This window comes from Rattus rattus, chromosome 7, assembly GCF_011064425.1.
Source record: "Rattus rattus isolate New Zealand chromosome 7, Rrattus_CSIRO_v1, whole genome shotgun sequence".
NCBI classification, from domain to species: Eukaryota; Metazoa; Chordata; class Mammalia; order Rodentia; family Muridae; genus Rattus; species Rattus rattus.
In genome coordinates, this window is record NC_046160.1 from 5,258,860 (window position 1) to 5,281,664 (window position 22,805).

Below are 22,805 nucleotides of genomic sequence, written 5' to 3' on the forward strand. Positions count from 1 at the left end.
GTGCAGACTCATCGTACAGACTAACACGGGTGGACTCCTGTGACTGCTGTCTGTCTCTCAGCACACTTTCAAGACTCAGCCCAGTCTTTCCCATGTTACTTGGTTTCTTAACGCGAATAGACTACTTCATACATCCAGACCACACTTTAACACACTCTCACCCACGGTTAGGACGCTGGACCTTTGGATCCAATGAAAAATGAAACCTTTGGTGTCTGTGTGGTCATTTGGTTGTTATTTTTCTCTCTCTTAGATGTATAGCCAGGGTAGGAAGCACAGGTTTTTACTGTTTGAGGGCTGGTGTGTGAGTGCCCTCTCTCTACTCCTTGCCAATCCTCACCAGACTCTAACCATCCCCCATGGTGAGGCGGTTCCTGTAGCTCTCTCTTCCTTCCTCCCTCAGCTCTGGCCCTTCTCCCTGGCCCATCACCCAATTACTTTGGAAAGATATATGTTCAGGTCTTTTGACACAGGGTCTCACTACATAGACCAGGCTAGCCTCCTCCGTACTGGGATCAAAGGTGAGTGCTACCCCACTAGGCTATTTTTTTAAATTATGTACTGTGTGTGTGCAGATCCAAGGCGTCTGTTTTGACATTCGTTATCTGTACAAGGTCTACAGGTAAATGTTAGAGTAAATGTATACAAAAGTCATAATGCAAGAAATGCAAGGTACCCCAAATCTAGAAACTACATGATTTTATTTATAAAATTCAGCATAGTGCTCAAAGTTGTCCATGCCCATTTAAACGGTACTCAGCTACAGACCGTCATGTTTCAAGTATCACTAAATACTTCAGCACACTGCTCCCCGGGTTCTGGTGTTGAGTACTACAGGAAACAGCAGGGTAAGGGCGAGCTCTCCGTACTGGCTTCGCCCCACTGTCCTCTCACGGAGCCTTTACCCGGGAGATGATTTCATTTACAAAGCTGTTGTTCTTCGCCAGCACCTCAGCTTTCAGTTGCTTCAGCTTCACTGAGATACTCTCCTCCGACAAGTCAGTGAAGGGCACTTGCTTGACCTTGGACAGGAACTCCAGAATAATCTTCTCACCTTGCTGAAAAACACATGTTCCAAAGTCATTACAGTGTATTCATGTGTGTGTGTGTGTGTGTGACACGAGTCCATGGGGGCCTTGGATGCCAGGGTTGGATCTCCTGGCGCTGGATTTACAGATGATCATAGCCCCCTGACGTGGGTGGCTGGGAACCAAACCCCGGGCTTCTGGGAAAGCGGTAAGTGCTCTTTCCCACTGGGCCACCTCTCCAGCGCAAGCAATGAGCTATTTCTCTAATTTTAATCTAAACGTGCTTTAGATGTTTAACAAACATTTTTATCACGGGCAAGCAATTTTGAGAATCTCAAAGTCCTTGGTTGCTATGAACTTTTCCAGAGCAAGCTATTAATAAGACATTTCTATTGTAATTTCAGATGACAAGGGATTGAGTAGCTCTTAAGTGATTTACTGACACAGAATTTAATCTTGGGGAAAAAATTTTAGGGAAGAAACAGTGACATTCTCTTCCATGCACACAAATGGCATATGCGCATGGAACGGTCCCATTTTTATTTCCTGCTCAATGCTGTACCAAGGAACACGGTTACAACTTTTGGGGAAGATTCCTAACTCACAGTCTTCATCTAAAAATGAGGATACCAATATTAGCAGCTTCACACACTTGTTGCAGGGATTCAAAGACTTAGAGCATGTCTAAGCACACGTCAGGACTATGTAGTTTATTACAGCACGTGAAGAACTAAATGGCCCATTTCACACAGGAGAACCACCTGGCACCCACATGTCGTGTAGACAACAGGCAGGAAGCACATAAGATCCAACAGGAAAAGCAAATACTTCTCCACTTAAAATCACATGAGCTGGCAAGACGACTCGGCATGTGAAGGCAAGCCTAGCCACCTAAATCTGATCCCCGAGACCTACATGGTGGACAGCAACAGAGAACTGACCCCTGAAAACTGTCCTCTGACATGTGCTTCTAGGCAAGCAAACAAACCAAGGAAACACAAACCTTCTCTTCCCTCACCCGTCACTCAGGGAAAGTCAAGCTCCAGCACTGTAAGGATAAAAATGTACTGTCTGAAAGACAGAAGACCAGAAGCCTATACTAGTGACAGTAAGAGTGCATGGTCTCCTTTAGCGAACTTTTCACACATGTCTTATACTAACACAAGTGTACAGTTTCCGTTTTCTTGGAAACCAGGACTCCCGTAACACAGTCCTGCTGAATTCCAGTCATCAGGACCTGTGAGTTTGACATATGAAGGGAAGTAAGGATACAAAACCATTCTATGCCCAGGAGGGCAACCTTCCACATCTAAAATTATGAGCAAGTTAGGATAGTTTTCCTTTTTGTATAACAACTATCTGTCCTTTCAGAAAGAAAAAAAAAGCCCACTGAGTAAAAGCTACAAACATGCCAAGTAAAAGTCTGTCACAATGTGTGCCCACTGTAAGGCCTGTCACAATGTATGCCCCTGTAAGGTCTGTCACAATGTGTGCCTCTGTAAGGTCTGTCACAGTGTGTGCCCCTGTATGGTCTGTCACAGTGTATGCCCCTGTAAGGTCTGTCACAATGTGTGCCCCTGTAAGGTCTGTCACAATGTGTGCCCCTGTAAGGTCTGTCACAATGTATGCCCCTGTAAGGTCTGTCACAATGTGTGCCCCTGTAAGGTCTGTCACAATGTATGCCCCTGTAAGGTCTGTCACAATGTGTGCCCCTGTAAGGTCTGTCACCATGTGTGCCCACTGTAAGGTCTGTCACAATGTGTGCCCCTGTATGGTCTGTCACAATGTGTGCCCCTGTAAGGTCTGTCACAGTGTGTGCCCCTGTATGGTCTGTCACAATGTATGCCCACTGTAAGGCCTGTCACAGTGTATGCCCCTGTATGGTCTGTCACAATGTATGCCCTGGTAAGGTCTGTCACAATGTATGCCCCTGTAAGGTCTGTCACAGTGTGTGCCCCTGTAAGGTCTGTCACAATGTATGCCCTGGTAAGGTCTGTCACAATGTATGGCACTGTGAAGCTGCCAGGACCAGGCAGCAGTGAAGTCTTTATTACTGTGCAAGCCTGTGTTGTTAAAAAGAAACAAGTTAGAGGTACGCTGCAGCACTGTGTGAACATCTAAACTGACCCCTTACCTACAGAGAAGGCTCAACAGAAGATCCAGTTCTGGTAACAAACACTGCCCACCCACGATCAGCTCTCCTCAGAAAGACACACACTGCTCACACATTCTAAATAGCATGGAGCTCGAACCGTGTTTGCTGCTGGTGTCATACTTATCAAATGACATCTATAGCTTTAAGAATTAAATCTAGATGCACACTTGTTTACATTATTCACTCTTTACTCCCATTACCATATCTAGAACTTTCGGTGGTGTTCTGGGAGTGTGTGTGTGTGTGTGTGTGTGTGTGTGTGTGTGTGTGTGTGTATGTGTGTGACAGAAACTAGACCCGCAGATCCCTGCATGCTAAGCAGGTGCTCTACACAGGAATATACTCCAGCTCCAACCTTCCTTCATAGGAAGAATGGTACAGATATGGAAAAGGGAGAAGGAGAGGGAGGGACATAGGAAGGGAGGGAAAGGAAGAGGTTTGGTGGTTTCCATGTTTAATCCCAGCATTCTGGAGGCAAAGGCAGGCAGATTTCTACAAGTTCAGGGTCATCGAGGTCTCAACAGTGAGTTGTAGATCAGCCAGAGCTATATGGTGAGACCTTACCTCAAACAACAACCACCCAGGGATGGAGTTTTGGTTATGCTGAGAAACACAGAGGCAGTAAGAATGACCGGAAAGTGAATACTGCAGTCCTACGGGGAAAGTGTGACCCGCGAGGACACAGAGGTCCTGTGACTCACGGCCCCACCCACCTCTCTTTCCAGGCAGCGCCTCTTTGCAGCAGGCTGGGTTTCATCGCGTCCCTGGGAGGTCCCAATGCTCTGAAACTCCTCAAGCTCCAGAGCCTTCTGCTTGGCGCACTCTATCACATGCCTAGGGAAATTAGCGAGCTCAGCCACATGAATCCCGAAACTCTGATCACAGACACCTACAGAGACAGGGGTGCAGTGGGGGGAGGAGGAAAGAAACAGCACTTATGTAAATAGAATATCCTGCTTATCGCCTCATTGGAAAATGTAATAACTTTATATCTCAAATACGTTAGCCAAACGGTTCAGAGCACCTCAGATAAACCTTTTAACCAACCACCAACAATGAGACTCACACCCTCACCTGTTCTGCCTTACTGCAAACCAGCAGTGGGGAAAGGACCTGAGTAACACCTGCACCTCGGCTGTGCCCCAACTGTTTAGAGCAAACTAGTTCACTTGCTCACCCCATGCTTTCCATCAGAGCCGGAATTTGGAGCAAACAAGAGTAAACCACGGTCAACCCACGTCAAGTCCCACAGTGGGCGGGCCGGTGAACGTACTCTTTTCTATCCAGGCCAGACTCACGTAGCCCATAAGTATTCGGAAACCACTTCTGTAGTACACAACACACAAATAACATACAGGCAGAACAGTGTCAGGCTGAAGGCCAGATCTACTACAGTATCAATAATGCGGACATAGTGACTCTAACTCCCGCTGAGGCAACAGTAAGGACAGCATCAAGACATGTGGACAGTAATAAAACAGAAGCACTGTCATGGGACTCAAGATAGACACGTGAAAACCCCTATCTGAACCAAGCATCCCCGATACAGAAACTCCTGATGGAGGGTAGCACCCCTGATTCAGTAATCTGAGCGGTGTTAGACCCATGGTCACCAGCCTTTCTGAAAGGACGCCACACCAGAGGATGGCAGACTCCAGAGCCACTGGACTCATCAGGTCTAAAGGCCACAAAAGGCCAGAAAGATGGCTGCCTCAGGTTAAATCGTAGAGTCGTCTAGGACACTGGTTCAGTTCTCAGCACCTGGACTGGGTGGTCACAACTCCAGTTTGAGGAGGGTCCATACCCTCTTCTAGACTCCGTGTACGTGTGCACCGACCTCCACACAAGGCACAATACACTAATTAAAAAGAAAATAGACCCTTTGAAAGATTATGCCAGTATAGTCCCCTACAATCAGAGCTATAATAAACCAAGCTCCCTGTACCCCCTTTATTATTTTGATAAAGATAATGTATATTGCTTGTCTCTAGACTTGAAAGCCAGAGGTGAACTATGTTCTTAAAAACCTAAGACCATAAAGACGATTAATGCCACCAGAGAGTAAAGGATGCACCAACACTGTTTCAGACCCACGTCCCACGCCGAGCTGAGCAGCCCACCTGTTTTCACTTGGTAAAGCATAGTCAGGGTCTCTTCGGTAGTCAGCGCTGTGACGTGAAGATTGTTAACGGTTGGTATCTGACTGGCCAAAGCGGTAAGTTCATGAAAATGGGTGGCAAACATGCAAAAGGCACCAATCTTCGTTGCGATGTACTCCGATATGGCCCATGCTAACCCAAAGCCGTCGTACGTAGAGGTTCCTCTTCCCAGCTCATCAATGATTATTAAGGAATCTTTGGTTGCCGACCTGAAATGCATAATCACATGACAGAGAGTGTAGTCCAGGGGTCACCATGGCAGAGGGGACAGAGACGAAAAGAGCCAGAGGTTGTAGATATCTGTAGCACAGTACTATTTGTTAAACTCAAAGCAGTAGAACATACAAATCACACTAGTGGGTTTGGTAGCCTTTCATGTGTGAAGCACCCCCCTGTTCCTCCCTCTCCCTCCCCCCCTCTTTGAGATAGGGTCTGTCTTTGTGGTCCTAGCTATCCTAGAGGTTCATTACACAGACCAGGCTGGCCTCGAACTCACAAATATTCACCTTCATCTGCCTCTGCTTCTGCCTCTGCCTCCCAGGTGCTGAGATTAAAGGCAAGCAACCATCCCCCCCGGGTGGGTTCCAATCAGCTTTTTAAGATAAGACAGAATACGTCAGTTCACAGGCAAACAAACACTGAACTAAGAACGCCTGTGCTTATTACAGACAAATCTGCAAATGTGTTTCATACAAAACAGGGCCACACTTCCAGGGGACTAGGACACATACCTGAGGATAGAAGCAGTTTCCAGCATTTCAGCCATGAACGTGGAGACGCCTTTCAGTTGACTGTCACCAGCCCCGACTCGAGCCAAGATGCAGTCCACAATGGACACCTCTGCTGACTCACACGGCACAAAACACCCAATTTGGGCCATGAGCACAATCACCCCCGTCTGACGGATGTATGTTGACTTTCCTCCCATATTGGGACCTAGAATGGTGTATATGCAAGGTCACTGATTTCTTCTACTAACAATTAAGCTACTACTAGTCCAAAACTACAACTGACAATTACTTAAGTCGTAATGATATACAAATCAGAACCCACACACAGGCCATCAAAAAACATGCATGAACACTGTCCACACAGCACCAAATGCAGTTTTCTTACCATCTCATCAGACAAGCCCACACAGAGCCCTCTAACAGGACAGTAGTCATAAAGCACACAGCTGAGTTCAGCTTCGCCGTGGGCTACCACAGACATATGGTCCCTGGCTCACAGGCACCTACAGGCTCATTGAATGATGTTGAGCAGACCCAACTGACCACTCAGCGACTGTACTCATCAATAAATGGCTAGTTATCAGTAACCGGTCTGGGCAAACTCCTCTAATCACTTAAAAACTCATGCTACACGACCCTTCTTTTGGCAAATGTACAATTTACTCATGTGGGTTGGGTTAACATTTAAATACCCACTTAGGAAAATGACAGGATGCGACCGTAATTCCCACAATGTGACTCCCTATTGTTTTCTGGTCTCTGGTCCTAAGCCACCGTTCAAGAGGAAGAACACGTGCCTGTCTTACATGCTGGCCCACTTAAGCTTTCCCACAAAACCAATCCTACCATACCTCCAAGGACTGGCTCTGGAGAGCCAGTGCCTGAGTTCTATATCCATACAATATTATCTCCTAAACTTTAGCCACCCCCAAAAGTCTGCCTTCCAATCAGGATCTGAATGTATGACCACCCAGAGCAATACATTTTTTTTTTTTTTTTTTTTTTTTTTTGAGCTGGGGGCCGAACCCAGGGCCTTGTGCTTCCTAGGCAAGCGCTCTACCACTGAGCTAAATCCCCAACCCCAGCAATACATTCTTTAATGCCAGAGAGAGAGACTTTCCACATCAACTTAAAGCATACTTCCACTCCATCATTAGGAAGAGAAAAAAAAAAATTTTTTTTTTACCAGTAATGATGTGGAACATCTGTTTATCTTTTTCAAAGTGCACATCGTTTGGAATAAATGCAACGTCATCTTGAACTTCAACACAAGCATGCCTGGAGGCTTTCAATATAATTCTTCCTTTTCCTTTCTCCAAGATGACCGGTCGCACGTAGGGGACAGGAGCTGCGTTTGACACGTGAGCAAAGCTAACAACGGCATCTAAGTGAGCTAGCACGTCATTGAGCGTCTGCATTGGCTCCACGTAGCCTGAAGAAACACAACACAGTAAAATAGACCCTTATAATAGACCAGCTCAAGGCCATTTAAAAAACTAACAAGTTTGCTATAACAATCTGAAAAGCCCTGAAACTCAACATCACCGGTGTTAAATGTTTCACTATATCCGTCCAAGCTTGGTAAACAGACAGCAAGGTCTTTCCTTACAGAAATCCCAATTAACTAGTGCAAAGCACGTTCCCTAAAGTTGGGAAGGTTAGGAAAGCATGACAACACAGTTAAGATCACAGGAGAGCTGTGGTGGCCATGTTACCTTCAATCCCAGCACTCAGGAGGCAGAGGCAGGTGGATCTTGAAGTTCAAGGCCAGCCTGGTCTACAGAGTAAGTTCCAAGACAGTCAAGGAACCAAGGGTGTACAGAGAAACCATGTCTTGAAAATCCACAAAACCATTAAAAAAAAAAACTATCATAAGCAACAGGCAAGCACAGATTCCAAGAATATAGGCAGTTTCACTGTCGGGTCAGCATGCACAGCAGGATTTCAGTGAGGGGATCCCTGTGCCCACTCAGCACATTCAAGACTCCACTGTGTCACAGCGTTGGAGCCAAAGCTACCACACAAACCTACCTGATTCTAAGGCTGCATAAACCGTGTGACGGCAACAAGGGTCAGAGTCAAAGAACGGTCTCTGTGCTAATGGAGTGCAGTGCTGCCCGCCTGCCTCCTATTTCTGGATTACCCATGGCTTTGTGTTTAAACGGCTGGAATCTTGACTTTGCAGTTTTGTCTTTTTAGACACAGTGGGTGACTGTGTCAGAGAGGTCTCCTGCTGCTGCCTCCCGAGTGATGAGATTAAGGGTGTGTGTACCATGCCCACACTACTTATTGTTCATTCCCTTTCCACATAAAAGTAATGTCCTGTTGATAACAACTAACTTTTAAATGCCCACATAAAATAATCATCTCATCATATTATAAAACCATGTTTTGTCCTGTTTTGTGACCTAACAGCGATCCACCTGTCTCTGCCTCCACAGTGCTGGGATCAGAGCGTGCGCTGCTAGGATTTGCGGTGGACACGTTCTTTACAGCTGGGCTGTCCTCCCACTCCTTATTACAACTTTTACACTTGTTAAGATCCCAACCACACCAGGGCTGCAGAGACGGCTCAGTGGTTAAAAAGACTGGCTGTCCCTGCGGAAGACCTGAGCTCAGTTCCTGGCAGCCACACCAGGTAGCGCACGATTGCCTGCATCTCCAATGCCCTCTTCTGGCCTCTGCAGACACTTGCACGTATGTGGTGCGTACGACTGCAGTCTCAACACTTAGGAGTTGGAAGCACGAGGGTTATGAACTCAAAGCTAGCCTGCAATGTTTAAGGCTGTCTCAAACAAAACAGAAATGAAACAAAATAAAATTTTTAAAATTAAAAAAATTAGGCATTTAGGTATTGTGACGTGGGCTCACCTTTAGGGGCAGTCGGATCTTTCCTTCCACCATGCGGGGGCTGGGATGAAACCCCAGGTCACACAGTCTAAAGCAACCACCTCTACCCACTATGCCATTTCATAAGCCCTAGAATATTTTTAAAGCATATTTTTTTCAACTTTGAGACTAGCCTGGGCCAAAATCTGAGCCCATGGAGAGGGACAGAAGGAGAAAAGAAGGAAAATCTAATTTTATAAGAAGTTTGCATAAAAATCAGTTGATCTCAAGTATAAAGCTCTTGATTCAAAGGTTAAAACCCAGAGCCTTAACTACCCGGTGATGAACAGTTTTTGTTTTGTTTTTCTGAGGAAGACTCATCATTGAAACAAACAGTATTTTATTAGCAGGGCTCTTTAAAATGCAAATTAGATTCAAGTGCACAAATCAACTCAATTATTGTGCTTCAGTTACTTGCATCCCAGAGCGGAAGCTCAGCCCTCACAGAGCGCCCATTCATCTCCGCATCTACACACACGGGTGTTAAAACGGAACCTAAGTTCTGTCCTTCGGACTTAGCAGAACTAAAGCGTGCACACAGCTTTCTAAAGGATCCACCGCGCCCAGACAACAGTTCACAGACCACAGAGAAGCCGCCTCCCGCCTTTTCCTAGGACATGATGGGGTGTCACAGCCCCATTCTCAGCCACTCCTCTGCCTTGGAGTCAGTCAGTGGCTAGGCCTTTGACTTGGTTGTTTGTCCCTGTGAGTCTTCCTTAATCTTGGACAGAGGCTGTCCTTTATGCTTCTTGAAAGGAACATTTGTAAAGAGTCCATGCATGAAGAAGAACACCCCTCAGTCCATATTTGTCTAATGCTTTCCTGTTCTCACGGCAGGTTAATGTTTGGGGCTGGAACACTCCAGCATGCTGTGGCTGAGTCACCTGGGCGCGTGGCATCTGTCCCAGTCACTGCTGTAGCTTCCGTCTGGATGTAAGGTCATGTCTAGGTCCCCAGCCTAACACACTACTACCTACCCCGAGCTAAACATATTCACCCATTCTACAGGCAAGTAATGCACACCGCCAAGTCACACGCTTGCCCTTGAAGCACAAAAACAGCACCTCCAGGGCTGGGCCGAGAACAGACTGAAAGCCTGTAAAGCAGACACAGATCACCGTCAGCTTTACACACAGATCATCATCAGCTTTGCACACAGATCACCATCAGCTTTGCACACAGACACCATCAGCTTTGCACACAGATCACCGTCAGCTTTGCACACAGATCACCGTCAGCTTTGCACACAGATCACCGTCAGCTTTGCACACAGATCACCGTCAGCTTTGCACACAGATCACCATCAGCTTTGCACACAGACACCATCAGCTTTGCACACAGATCACCGTCAGCTTTGCACACAGATCACCATCAGCTTTGCACACAGATCACCATCAGCTTTGCACACAGATCACCATCAGCTTTGCACACAGATCACCATCAGCTTTGCACACAGATCACCATCAGCTCTGCGTGTGTGCTCCGCACCTGCTTTACAGCGACACTTACTTCCAAACCCTACAGTGTGACCCAGGCAATGACCTAAAACAAACACTGAACGGTGGCTCACACCTTCAGTCTCCGTACTTGAGAGGATGAAAAGCAAGGGAGGACTTCGGGTAAGAATTAGAGACTATGTTGGGGATTTAGCTCAGTGGTAGAGCGCTTGCCTAGGAAGCAAAGGCCCTGGGTTGGGTCCCCAGCTCAAAAAAAAAAAAAAAAAAAAAAAAAAAAAAAAAGAATTAGAGACTAGGGCTGGAGAGATGGCTCAGCGGTTAAGAGCACCCAACTACTCTTCCAGAGGTCCTGAGTTCAATTCCCAGCAACCACATGGTGGCTCACAACCATCTGTAAAGAGATCCGATGCCCTCTTCTGGTGTATCTGAAGACAGCTACAGTGTACTTATATAATAAATGAATAAATCTTAAAAAAAAAAAAAAAAAAAAGAATTAGAGACTAGCTACAGAACAGAAAGGGCCTTCCTTTAAAAAAAAAAAAAAAGATGGGCTGGAGAGACGGTTAGAGTCAGCGGTTAGGAGCACTGACTGCTCTTCCAGGGTTCCGAGTTCAATTTCCAGCAACCACATGGTGGCTCACAACCATCTGTGATGAGGTCCAGTGCCTCTCCTGGTGTCTGAGGAGAGCGACAGTGTACTCACATACATGAAATAAATAACTCTTAAAAAAGAAAGATAAGAAAAAGCCCTAAAAGCCAGTGAGATGGCCGAGCAGACAGGCCTGCCACTTGAGTACTTCAGTTCACTCCCAGGACCCACGAGGGATGTGAAGAGAGAACCCAGGTTAAACAGAAGAAAACTATCCTCACACATGCGACGCTTTTCCATTAGGAAAACCAGGACACAGTCAAACATTGTATGCACTACCAAGTTTACCTGAGGAAATATTGACGATTTCTTTAACAATGGCATCCTGGGCCTCCTCATACTCTCCTTTGTTCTTAGTGTATTCTTCATTTAAAGAGGACAATTCACTGCAAGCAAATCAAATCATTATTAAAAGTATCAAAGTGCCTGCCAGAAGTCACATGCATTACATAAATATATCCAGATTTGTCTTATAAAGCATAGGAACAATGAAAATTACAGGTTAAAATAAAAAGTGCTTTAGAAAACTGAAAGCAGACTTAGCAAAAAATGCTGACATCAAAGAAAAGGGATGACCATGGCTTGTGAGGCTCACGCCAAGTTCAATCTCAGGGCACACAGGACAGGAGAAGACGGCCATCCTCTGGCCTCCACATGCACAGTGCATGTGTCCCCCTACACACACTCACACAACATAACTAAATGTAGACCTTTTCAAAGAGAAAAGTAACTAAGAGGAAAACATGGGACTCAGGGAAGTAGACCAAACTAGCTGGTCAAGGCGACAATTTTGAACCTGGCCATGGGCCTAAAACAGCACAGAAAGATTGCTATGAAATACGCAAATAAAGGAATTGAAGAAACGGCATGAGCATGTCACAGACCGAGACTCCTGCAGAAGAGGCAGGCCAGGTCACATGCGCTCCTTCAGAGAGATCCTACCCCAAGCAACAGACACAGAGACTGTCTTCCCCGGCTGGGCCGTCTCCTTTAAATAACGTGAAATAGATCAAAATAATGACCATCTCTGTCCGTTAGAGGCACTTCCCCCTGGGTTCTGCTTTAATTATTTTTTTGTCTGTTTATTTTTCTTAAAAGATTTATTTCTATTATTTTAAACTGTTTAAAAAGTATTTGTGTCTGCAGAAGAGTGTGTAAATAAGTGTGCAGATGTTTGCAGAGGCCAGAGACCGTGGATCTCCTGGAGCTGGGGTTAGAGGTGGCCATGAGCTGCCTGATGTAGGTGCTGGGACTTGAACTCTGGACCTGGTAGAGCAGTTAGCATTCTTAAATGCTGAGCCATCTCTCCGGCCCCTCCTTCCTATTTCTAGGAAAATTTTGGTACCATCTATCACGTAGAAAGAAAGCCCTGCTGTTTGAATTAAGCGTATGGTAGGTCAGTTTAAGGAGATATTTCACAGCCTTCCTGAGGCCGTTACTGTGCTGCAGCTACTTCATGTTCGTACTGAAAACCTTTTCCTGGGTCAGGGGTCAACTGAGGCCAGGAGGTTTTTGACAGAACTTATTCATAGGAAGGAAAGGTTATTTCTAAAAGTCCCACGGGAAGAGCCTTACCTTCCTTCTGTACTGTTCTGGGACCTGTGGCCTCCTCGCTTTAACTCTTTAGTATTCCCATACAGAAAACACATATATGGGGTCCACTCTTAGCTGTGTACTTTTTTTGAGTGTATGGGTGTTTTGTCGTGTGTGTGTGTGTGTGTGTGTGTGTGTATGCATGCGTGCTCTGTGTGTGCCTGTTGCCCTTGGCAGCCAGAGTGCCTGTCAGACCCACTGGGACTGGAGTTAGCAGACAATTGTGGGATAGCACGTGGGTGAACCTGGTCTTCTAGAGCAGCTCTTAGCACTGAGCCGTCTGTCTCTCCAGCTTCTGGCAGTGCTCGAAGTCACTGAAATCCTCCAGCCTCCTTGGAACTGGGCCCACAGGAACAAGTACCCGTCCTGGCTAACAGTGCTGAAAAATCTACTAGCTTCTTGGAAGAAAGCAAAACATGGCTCTCGGTTGATGCTTTTCAAACAGTGAACAATAAAATAAAGTAAAACCTCTTTGTCAATTAAAGCCATGAAGCTTAAGAGAATAGCAGGCTCCGGACCTGTTGGTGAATTTAACGCCATTCTTCTGGATATCCACGGTGCTGAAGTTCTTGTTGTTGCGGAGGACTTTCTCTTCCTTGCAGGTTACACGAAAGTAATACCCAAACTGTGCACTGGAGTCCAATTTAATCTGTTTGCCAGGGTCCAATCCTTTATGATAAAAAGAAAAAACTTAGGTAATAAATACATGAAGCCACTTTTCAGTGTAAATGATCAAAAACCATCTAATTAGTACAACATACTTCTTACAAGACAACATACTAGAAATTAGGATTAGCTCACTGGGAAAGGTTCAAATCCCACGTCACTGGGAAACTGTATATATTCCTATGGAAACCTTAACCTCTCATATACATGCTGGCTCCTGACAGGGGAGAAGCTGCTTTTCATATGCGTGAACCCACCCAAGATGGCGGTGGTGGGGAGCGCCGGTGGTGGGGAGCGCATGCTGTTTCAGATGCTGGAGGTCTATGAAAATGGGTATAGAAGGCCCTTGCTTATGGAGTTTTGCCTAAGATTTCTGATCTATTTTTCCTCACTTTATCCTATTTGTGTATGGAGTGTGTGGAATCGTGTGCCATGACTCAGTGGCTCAACATGGAGCTCAGAGGAGAAATTATGTGAGCCAGGTCCCTTTCCCCCAAGCGATTCCCCATTCAGGAGTTGGGCTGCTCACCACCCAGGCCAAACTCCTCTTTTTAACCAAAGCATGTCTGAAACCTAGGGTAAAACTAAAAGCGGACAAACGCAGTTTCTAAACCAAAATCTGACTCTGACAAGAATTTCACAGAGAGAGTAATGATTTGCTAGCTAAACTTTCTATACCTAAGATCTGTCAAACTTTCTATCACAGCCTCTGCTCATAATTTTACTCAAAGTAATTATTACACCACACTAAAAAAAAAAAAAAAATACTAGATACAGGACTAGTCTGAGCAAAGCTCGTGCCCTCTCGGGGTGAAAAGAGAAAGAACTGGGGGACATGGGGACAGAAGCACAGTCTCACCAAGACCCCGCGCTGCACTTATTAAGGTGGACTGCATCTTCTTCTCCAGACCGTCCATGACTTCTCTTAGCTCACTCAGGTTAGGATCAAATGAAGGTTTTACAAGGAACTCGTGGTTCTCCACCTACAAGAGGAACAAACAAACGGTTGAAGATAGACCTCACGAAGCTATTTCTTCTACTTGTGTCCATCTGGCTAACGCTGGCAGGAACGACCTCCCTAACACATTCAGCCAACACTGAGGAGCCTTCTACGTGGTGACAGATTTCAATAGGAACTAAGAGATACACAGGACTTGCCCATAGGAAGCAGACCCACAGACCATGACGCGGCTGTCCAGTTACCTTGTTTACAGTTCCTCAGGTAGTGCTAAAGAAAGGCCAGTAGTCAGAGCCATCTCCACACTGTGCTTTCTCCAAACCAAAGATCTGCCTGAAGAGCCTCAAAAGCCCCAACTCAGCACAGCACTCCACGCCCAGCACCTCCTCCAAAACACCTCTTAGAAATCTGTATCTAGGGGGCTGGAGAGATGGCTCAGCGGTTAAGAGCACTGACTACTCTTCCTGAGGTCCTGAGTTCAATTCCCAGCAACCACATGGTGGCTCACACCTATCTGTAATGAGATCTGATGCCCTCTTCTGGTGTGTCTGAAGACAGCTACATGTACTCACATACATAAAAATCAATAAATCTGTATCTAGCTAGTGCAGGCAAGGTGGCTCATGGGTAAAAGAACTCATGACTGCCAAGTGTGGCGATCTGAGTCCCATCCCTGGAGCCCATGAGGTACAGGGTGAAAAATGACGCACCAGAGTTGTCCTCCATCTCCGTAGCTGTGCCATGAATGGCACGAATGGTATACTTGCCCCACCCTTCCACAAATAAACACGTGTGTGTACACACACACACACACACACACACACACACACCATTCAAAATCTGTGGTGGCATTTGTCCTTAATCCTAACACTTAGAAGGCAGAGGCACGAGAATCTCTCTGTGATTCAAAGTCAGCCTAGTCTACTCAGTAGGTTCCAGACCAGCCAAGGTTACATAGGAACACGATAACTAAACATGAACGAATGAACGAACCAACGACCTGAAAATTTTTCTTCAAACTGAAGTTCATCTGAGGCCCCAGTTTACAAGATAGATAACTTGTGAGCACTTTCTAAGCCCAAAGCCGCAGTGACCAAATAAAAACCAGACATGGCTTTGCGCTCCTGTAACTCCCAGAAGCAGGAGGACAGATAGATCCCTAGAGCTCATACATATATACCACACCCACACAGCAAAATCAGTAAACACAATTCAGCTGGGCATGGCAGTGCACACCTTCATCTCACCGCCTGGGAGGGAGAGGCAGGGAGAACCGGAGTTCTGGGTCATCCAGGACTGTATACAAAGTTGGAGCACAGTTGTGTGTACATGAGACCCTGTCTCAAACCCCTAAAGCTCATCAACATTTCATGACTTGTTTGTTTGTTTGTTTTTGAGACAGGATTTTTTCTGTGTAGCCCAGGCTGTCCTGAAACTCATTTTTTCGACCAGGCTGGCTTCGAACTCACAGAGACCTGCCTGCCTCCACCTCTCCAGTGCACATCAACATCCAGCTCAGAATGTCATGACTTAATGACACATTTTAGAGGAGAGTGAATGCTAGGGTCAGCCATGACACTCTTAGACGCTGTCTCTGTAAGCTGCTCCAACGCTACTACTGCTGTGGGGACAGCGCTCACAGTCTGGTTGCAGACGGGCACTGAACCTGGAACTGCTGAGCTCTGCTGCCGGAATACTTGGGAGTCGAGGTGTGTGGCACCATGCCTGCCTATTTTATTATTAACCAGCAAGAGAGTGTAATGAAAACTGGATCTCATTTTTAAAAGCACATACATGGAATTTAAGTCTTTATTATGCAGACTTTTAAAAAGACAACTGATTTGAGCATTAAGGGAATTGGTCCCTAGTCAAGGAGCAAACCATGGAGACAGAGAGACTCAAATGTTCATGGCTCTTCAAGCCTAGTGACTGCTCTTTTATTTTTTTTTAAAGCAAATGACTAAAATTTAAACAAATAAAGTTACAAAAGAACATTTTAAAAAGAAGTCTATCTGTACCAGGCATTAAAAGTTATTAAATAGACAATTATACATAAAAGCTTAATATGAGAGTGAGTCAGTTTTCTAAAACAGGATGACAGAAACACATTCACTAAATAAGGCTGAGATAAACTGCTCCTAATTATCATCCACTTAATCAGAGCACATCTTCACATTCCCAAAGTGAACTACACAGGAGAAAAAAATCAAATTACAGAAAGCTAGCGGAAAGTGAGTCAAATATTTAAAATAAAGCATGTTCCAGATATATGAAATATTAAAAGCTAAAATTCTGAATAGATGTTTTTAAAGATGAAAGGTATTCCATAGCTTAACCAAAAATATAAACACATAAAAGCTTTTTGTCGGGGCACTTCTCTGCATATCAGGAAAGTATTAGGGTCATCAGAGAGCAGGCATAAGCACCTAAAATGAGCAGTAGAGGAACAGAGGAAAATGCTGTAATAAAGGACATGAATATTTAAACAGCCTTGAGCTCTCCCCATGCAGGCAGCCATTCCAGCAGCTTTTCTCCTGCTTCCTGCCCCCGCCAAGAAAAGAAACTGCAGACACTAGGGAGGCTTCCTGAACTACATAGGCACAGCCACGCGTGCGGAGAGTGAAGTCGGTAGATGCTTAAAAAGAGCGGTGGCTAGACACAGCGACACACCTCACTAATATCGACACACACCTCACTAATATCGACACACGCCTCACTAATATCGACACACGCCTCACTAATATCGACACACACCTCACTAATATCGACACACGCCTCACTAATCCCACTCTTCAGAGGACAGGGACAGGCAGGTCTCTGGGCTCACGGCCAGCCTTGTCTACAGGGAGAGTTCCAAGGCAGCCAAAGCTACCGACAAACCCTGTCTTGAAACACAAAACACACAAAAAAGGTAGGGGCAGGGCAAAATGCAATGAGACTTGGATGTGTTTACTCTGACACAGCTCTTCTACCAGAAATTTATGGAAACGATGAAACAGAAGCAAAATAAACATACAGTTTCCTGATAAAGCCTCCAGACAGTTCTCTTTACATAACTCATCGATAGAACAGAGTACTAATACTCGGTTAAACATATAATGAAGATTATCCAGAAATAAGGATCAAGACTTACAACAATTGCAGGGGAGAAGAAATCCCAGTGCTGTCAAGAAAGACTGGAAGTGTGCTATATTATGTAAGTTGCTTTTCCCAGGGCAGAGGCAAAGCAGGGGCCAGGCCAAGTTCCCCTCCTCAACCCCACCGTATAGAAAAGTGATGCTGAGGCAAAGCCTCGCATCCTTCTCCAGATGAGAAAAGGCCGTCCAAAGGCTACTGGAAGACTGGAGACGGAGCTGGGCAGCTAACAGCCCTCACGGAGGACCCAAGTTCAGCTCCTGCGCTCACGGCACCCACACGGAGGATCACATGGGGCTCAGACCACCTGTAACTATAGTTCTAGAGGACGCCATGTTTCTTCTGACCTTCTCTGGCCCCTGCACCTGCATGCTGTACATACGCACTGAGGCGCACATAAATAAAGTATGTAGAATACATGTTTAAAACAAAAATAGAGGAAGAGCTGCAGGGGGAAATGACCTGGCCTTTCATGTGGCTGAAGTAAATGTGGCTAAAGGATCCCATAGGCATCCTCGGCGAGCAGCCTGCCACTCGCCCACATGGGCTCGGAACTTTAGTCACTGTTTTTCAAACAGTGCCACCTACCTTGGCACTAAAACGAGCCGCTGGATCAGCAAAGGTGGCAGGCAGGCAGGCAGGCAGGCAGACAGACAGACAGACAGACAGACAGACAAGCAAGGAGCTCATAGTGGGATAAAAAGACTGAGAAAGGTAAGGCTGGACCTTAGCCAAGTCACTAAAGGACTCACCAATACACCAGAGACGGTCTGAAATCACATTACCAATTCTGAAAGAGTAGAAAACCTTTATAGAGGACGCACAGCAAAAGATGGAGAAATTACAAACAAATAAATATAAAAGATACTAAGACTTTCTAGGTTTTATATGTTTTCACATTTTATGATGTGAGTGATCTGCCTGGTGGTACCTACCGTGTGTGCTCTGGTGACCTTGGAGGCCAGAAGAGTACATGGGGTCCCCTGGGACTGGATATGAGCTGCCATGCCTTGTGGGTGCCGGAGACCAAAGCTGGGTCCTTACAAGCACAAGTACACGATCTGCTGAGCCAACTCTCTAGCCCAGGGTATTTTTTAGATAATTACGTTATAAAAGCCCCACTACCCCAGAAGTATTAGATAAAATATTATAAGCAAGCTTTTCCAAACGTCAGTTGGACAAAAATTCCATCTAACGAACGCCAAGTGAAGACTTTCCAACATAAAACCAGGGAGACTATTTCAATGTCTACTTCATGCCAGACATGGTTCCCAAGCCTGTAATCCCAGCACTCTGGAGGCCAAGGCAGTAACTCTCTGTGCATGAGGCCAAACTTGCCTCTCTATACATAGCCAGTTCCATACATAATAGGTCTGGTGAGACCTATTAATTAGCGATTGATGAGGGAGGGCCCAGTCCATTGTGGGCAGTGCCATCCCTAGGCTGGTGGTCCTGTGTTCTATAAAAAAGCAGGCTGAGCAAGCCATGACTGGCCAGCTAGTAAGGCCTCTATGGCCTCTGCATCCGCTCCTCCTCCAGGTTCCTGCCCTGTTTGAGTTCCTGCTCTGACTTCCCTCAAAGATGTGAAGTGTAAGCCACATGAGCCTGTCGCTCCCAAGTGTTCTGGTCCCGGTGCCTTGTACAGCAACAGTAACTCTCACTGTGCCTCAGCAACAAGGAGGCCTTGCATCTATCTGTCCCCCCCTGGAGGAGGAGGAGGAGGAGGAGCAGCGAAGGCAGAACGCCCTCCACCCTGACCAGGGAGTCTGGATGCTAGGCGCTGGCTTTTTATGGCCCTTGTTTCTACTGTGATCAAAACTATTGAGTTTCTTTTTGTTTTGTTTTGTTTTTAGCAAAGCAACCTTTCCTAGCTTCCCTCAGAACCAGACATGGGGTTCTAAATTAATCCAAGCCAAGAGAATGGGAACAAAAGTTATGTGTACCACTTCCAAAATAAATGACACATTTCAGCTGGCTGGAAAGAGTCACCTTCATCTGAAGATGAAAATGGGACAGTGGTGAAGCAGCCCAGAGCCACATCCCCGCCACAGGAGCTGCTCGCCCGTCCTACTCCTGGTACTGACCCCCAGGCTGTCGTGGTGAAAACTTCTAATCTCAGTAAAAACAACCACAGGACACTTCCATTCTTGTCTGCTTTTCTTCTTTAAGCCACCAGCATTCACTTGTGCATCTTGTTTTAAGTTCATTCATCCCGATAGATCTGGAAAGCCCCAGGCTGAGCTGAGAAGGAGTCCAGAAAGCTTCCCTGCAGCTGGAGGGGTGCACACGCCTTTAATCCCAACACTAAGTGGGCCGGTGACTCTGGGAGCTAAGCTGGTCAAGGACGAGGAAGAAGCACACGATTCACACAAAGTTCAGCTAAGTGAGAACTGACTATCCACACATGTAAAGTGCACAAGGAAACAAGCCACCAGACATACATGCACATGCATGTACAAATACAAAGGTTCAACAAGACACAGTGCACAACCAAGGACCCAAGAGAAAACGTGAGGCCAAGCCCAGAGGCAGAGCATACAGACCACACCATGCACAACAGAGGCAGAGCCCAGAGGCAGAGCATACAGACCACCATGCACAGCGGCTGAGGTTCCTTCCCCAGCACCAAACAAACTTCAATTAATTAACTTTAGATATGGAAATTTAAATATTTAAGACATTTAGGGAAATATTAAAAAATACCTACTACTTAAGATAGTAGGAAGCTAAAATTGAACTGACTGAGTGAATGAATGAGTGAGTGAATGAATGAGTGAGTGAATGAATATGCACATACAATCCCTGGAAGAGATGCTGACTGACAAGAGGGGGCATTGACAATGGCAGAAGGCCCAGCCTGTGTTCAACTGTAGTCCAGGAAAGAGAAAGGAGGAACAAGAGCAGGATTCAACACGTTTTGGCGGCTGCTTGTCACCTGTGCTTGTCACCAGAGAAGAGGGAACCCCAGCAGTGAGAACCTGCCCCTAAGGGCTGACCACGGGAGGATGGCGATTGTGTGAGGGCCCTGCCCACTGTGGGTGGTGCCATCCCTAGACAGTAGCCTGAGGTATATAAGAAAGTAAACTGAGCTGGTGAGAAGGAGCACGTCAGTAAAGTCCACTCCTCCACAGCCTACAGTTATCTGTGAGGTGAAGCAGACCCTTGGTCATGGTCTTTATCACAGCAGCAGGGGGCATGCGCTAAGACATTGCTATACTCCAGAGTTAAGCAGAGATATGAACTGGCTGTAGAGACGCAGCCAGCAGGCTCAGCTGGAGAAAGCCACGCAAGCACAGTGACTCAGATTAACTCCCATGATGCAGTGGGAAAAACTGACTCCTGGGGAATCCCAACCACCTCTAACGCTAGTTCTAGGGGACATAAAGCCCTCTTCCGGTTTCCTCAAATACCTGCATGCACATAGAAAACACACACACACACACACCCTAAATTAAGTGAATAAGATTTTAGAAATAAGATTTCTGTAAATTGTCCTCTGATTGGAATTTGGCATTCATTCATTCATATTCTCTCTCTCTCTCTCTCTCTCTCTCTCTCTCTCTCTCTCTCTCTCTCTCTCCTTCTCCTCTTCTCTTTCAATAAATACAAAGAAAGAGTGAAACAAACCTTTATGTATATAGCAGTAACTCTGGAATGGACGCATCCTAATATCAGCAAGACAGACTACAATTTTATGACAAACCTGGAATCAAGCATCTTAAATAGAAAACCTGACTAGGGCAGTCTAATAAATGAATTTCAAACTTAAACTCAACAATTTCTGCTGACACACACACACACACACACACACACACACACACACACACACACACACACATCTTCCAGAGGATCCAGGTTCAATTCCCAGCACCCACAGGACAGCTCACAACTGCTTGTAATTCTAGTCCTAGAGGATCTGACACCTTCACACAGGCAAAACACCAATGCACATGAAATAAAAATAATTAAAAGATAAAGAAAAAAGAAAACAAGGAAGTGAAGGGCCCTAGGGGCTTCTACCAGCCTTATACCCACCGCCTCAGGCCAAGGCTAGGCCCAGTTCCATTCTCCACCCACAGGTCTCAGGAGGAGTAGGGACATTCTTGAAAAACTGCAGAATGTACTGATAATCACCTGACCCTCTGGTCCCAGATAGAGTTCGAATGCATGTCATATGCTTGCTAGCCAATAGATTCAAAGGTCAATATGCTTAGCCAACAAGTTTAAATTGTAACCTTGCTGATGTTACCTGTACCCCTAAAAAGTATAAAAACTGCTTGTTATAGACATTCGGGGTTTCCTTCTAGTCACTCCCTACGAGGGGCTGATGAAGAGTAAACCCTAGAAAATCCCGTGGGGAAGAGAGCTGACCATCCAGGAGTGCAGACATCCTGAGACCGCAGGACAGACTGCCACCTCTGCACACCTCTGCCAACATCCTTGGTCCAAGGGGAAACTGCAGAGTGCCTCTGGACACAGGGAATAGGAACCAACAGCCGCCGGTACCCACAGTTCTGGTGTGCACCCAGGACCGAACTGAACCAGCCAAACAGCAACCTGCACCCAAATCCCATGGGGGAGAGAGCTGGACCCTCAGAAGTGGACACTCCTGAGAAGTCAGAGGAGAATACCCTCTGCCCACAGCCCAGACCCAAGAGGGAATCGCATAGTGCCAACTGTACCCGCTGGGTGCAAGGACCTACGAGCAATCCTTGATTCCTGCCCACGCCTAGAGCTGGAAGAGAGTCTTCAGGAGCATCCACACCTGAAATCAGAACACCTGTTCTCAGGAAAGGCTGAAAGAAAACAGGAAAGCAGTTCTACAGGAGTGCTGACACAGAGGCCTACAGCAGGGCCAAGTCACTCCCAGAAACAGCAAGACAAGCAAACACCAGAGACAACCCAATGGCTAGAGGCAAGCACTGGAACCTAAGCACCAGAAACCAAGACTAATTGGCATCATCAGAGCCCAGTACTCCCACCAAAGAAAATACTGGATATCCAAACACACCGGAAAAGCAAGATTTAGATTTAAAATCACATTTTTTGATAATGATGGAGAACTTTAAGAAACACATAAAGAATTCCCTTAAAAAAATGCAGGAAAACACAAGTAAACAAGTAGAAGCCCTTAGAAAGGAAACACAAAAATCCCAACACAACCAAACAGGTGAACGAATTGAAAATGGAAATAGAAGCAATAAAGAATGCACAAAGGTAAACAACCCTGGATATAGAAAACCAAAGGAAGAGACAAGGAGCCGTAGATACAAGCATCACCGACAGAATACAAGAGATAGAAGAGAGAATCTCAGGGGCAGAAGATACCATAGACATCATTGACACAACCGTCAAAGATAATGTAAAACACAAAAAGTTCCTAGC

At 45.9% G+C, this 22,805-nt stretch overlaps 1 protein-coding gene across 1 annotated transcript in view; it reads right to left on the reverse strand.

The window, feature by feature from the left end:
• Positions 1-682: 682 nt before the first annotated feature.
• The window catches only part of Msh2 (mutS homolog 2), a 57,519-nt gene continuing 35,396 nt past the window's right edge, over positions 683-22,805 (reverse strand). Inside the window, exons 9-16 of the mRNA XM_032908713.1 lie at positions 14,187-14,310; positions 13,180-13,330; positions 11,357-11,454; positions 7,260-7,505; positions 6,074-6,278; positions 5,304-5,551; positions 3,897-4,072; positions 683-1,058 (exon numbers count right to left, since the gene is read on the reverse strand). Of these exons, the coding sequence (XP_032764604.1) occupies positions 891-1,058; positions 3,897-4,072; positions 5,304-5,551; positions 6,074-6,278; positions 7,260-7,505; positions 11,357-11,454; positions 13,180-13,330; positions 14,187-14,310 (1,416 nt within the window). The 3' untranslated portion in view covers positions 683-890. The remainder of the gene's footprint in view (positions 1,059-3,896; positions 4,073-5,303; positions 5,552-6,073; positions 6,279-7,259; positions 7,506-11,356; positions 11,455-13,179; positions 13,331-14,186; positions 14,311-22,805) is intronic.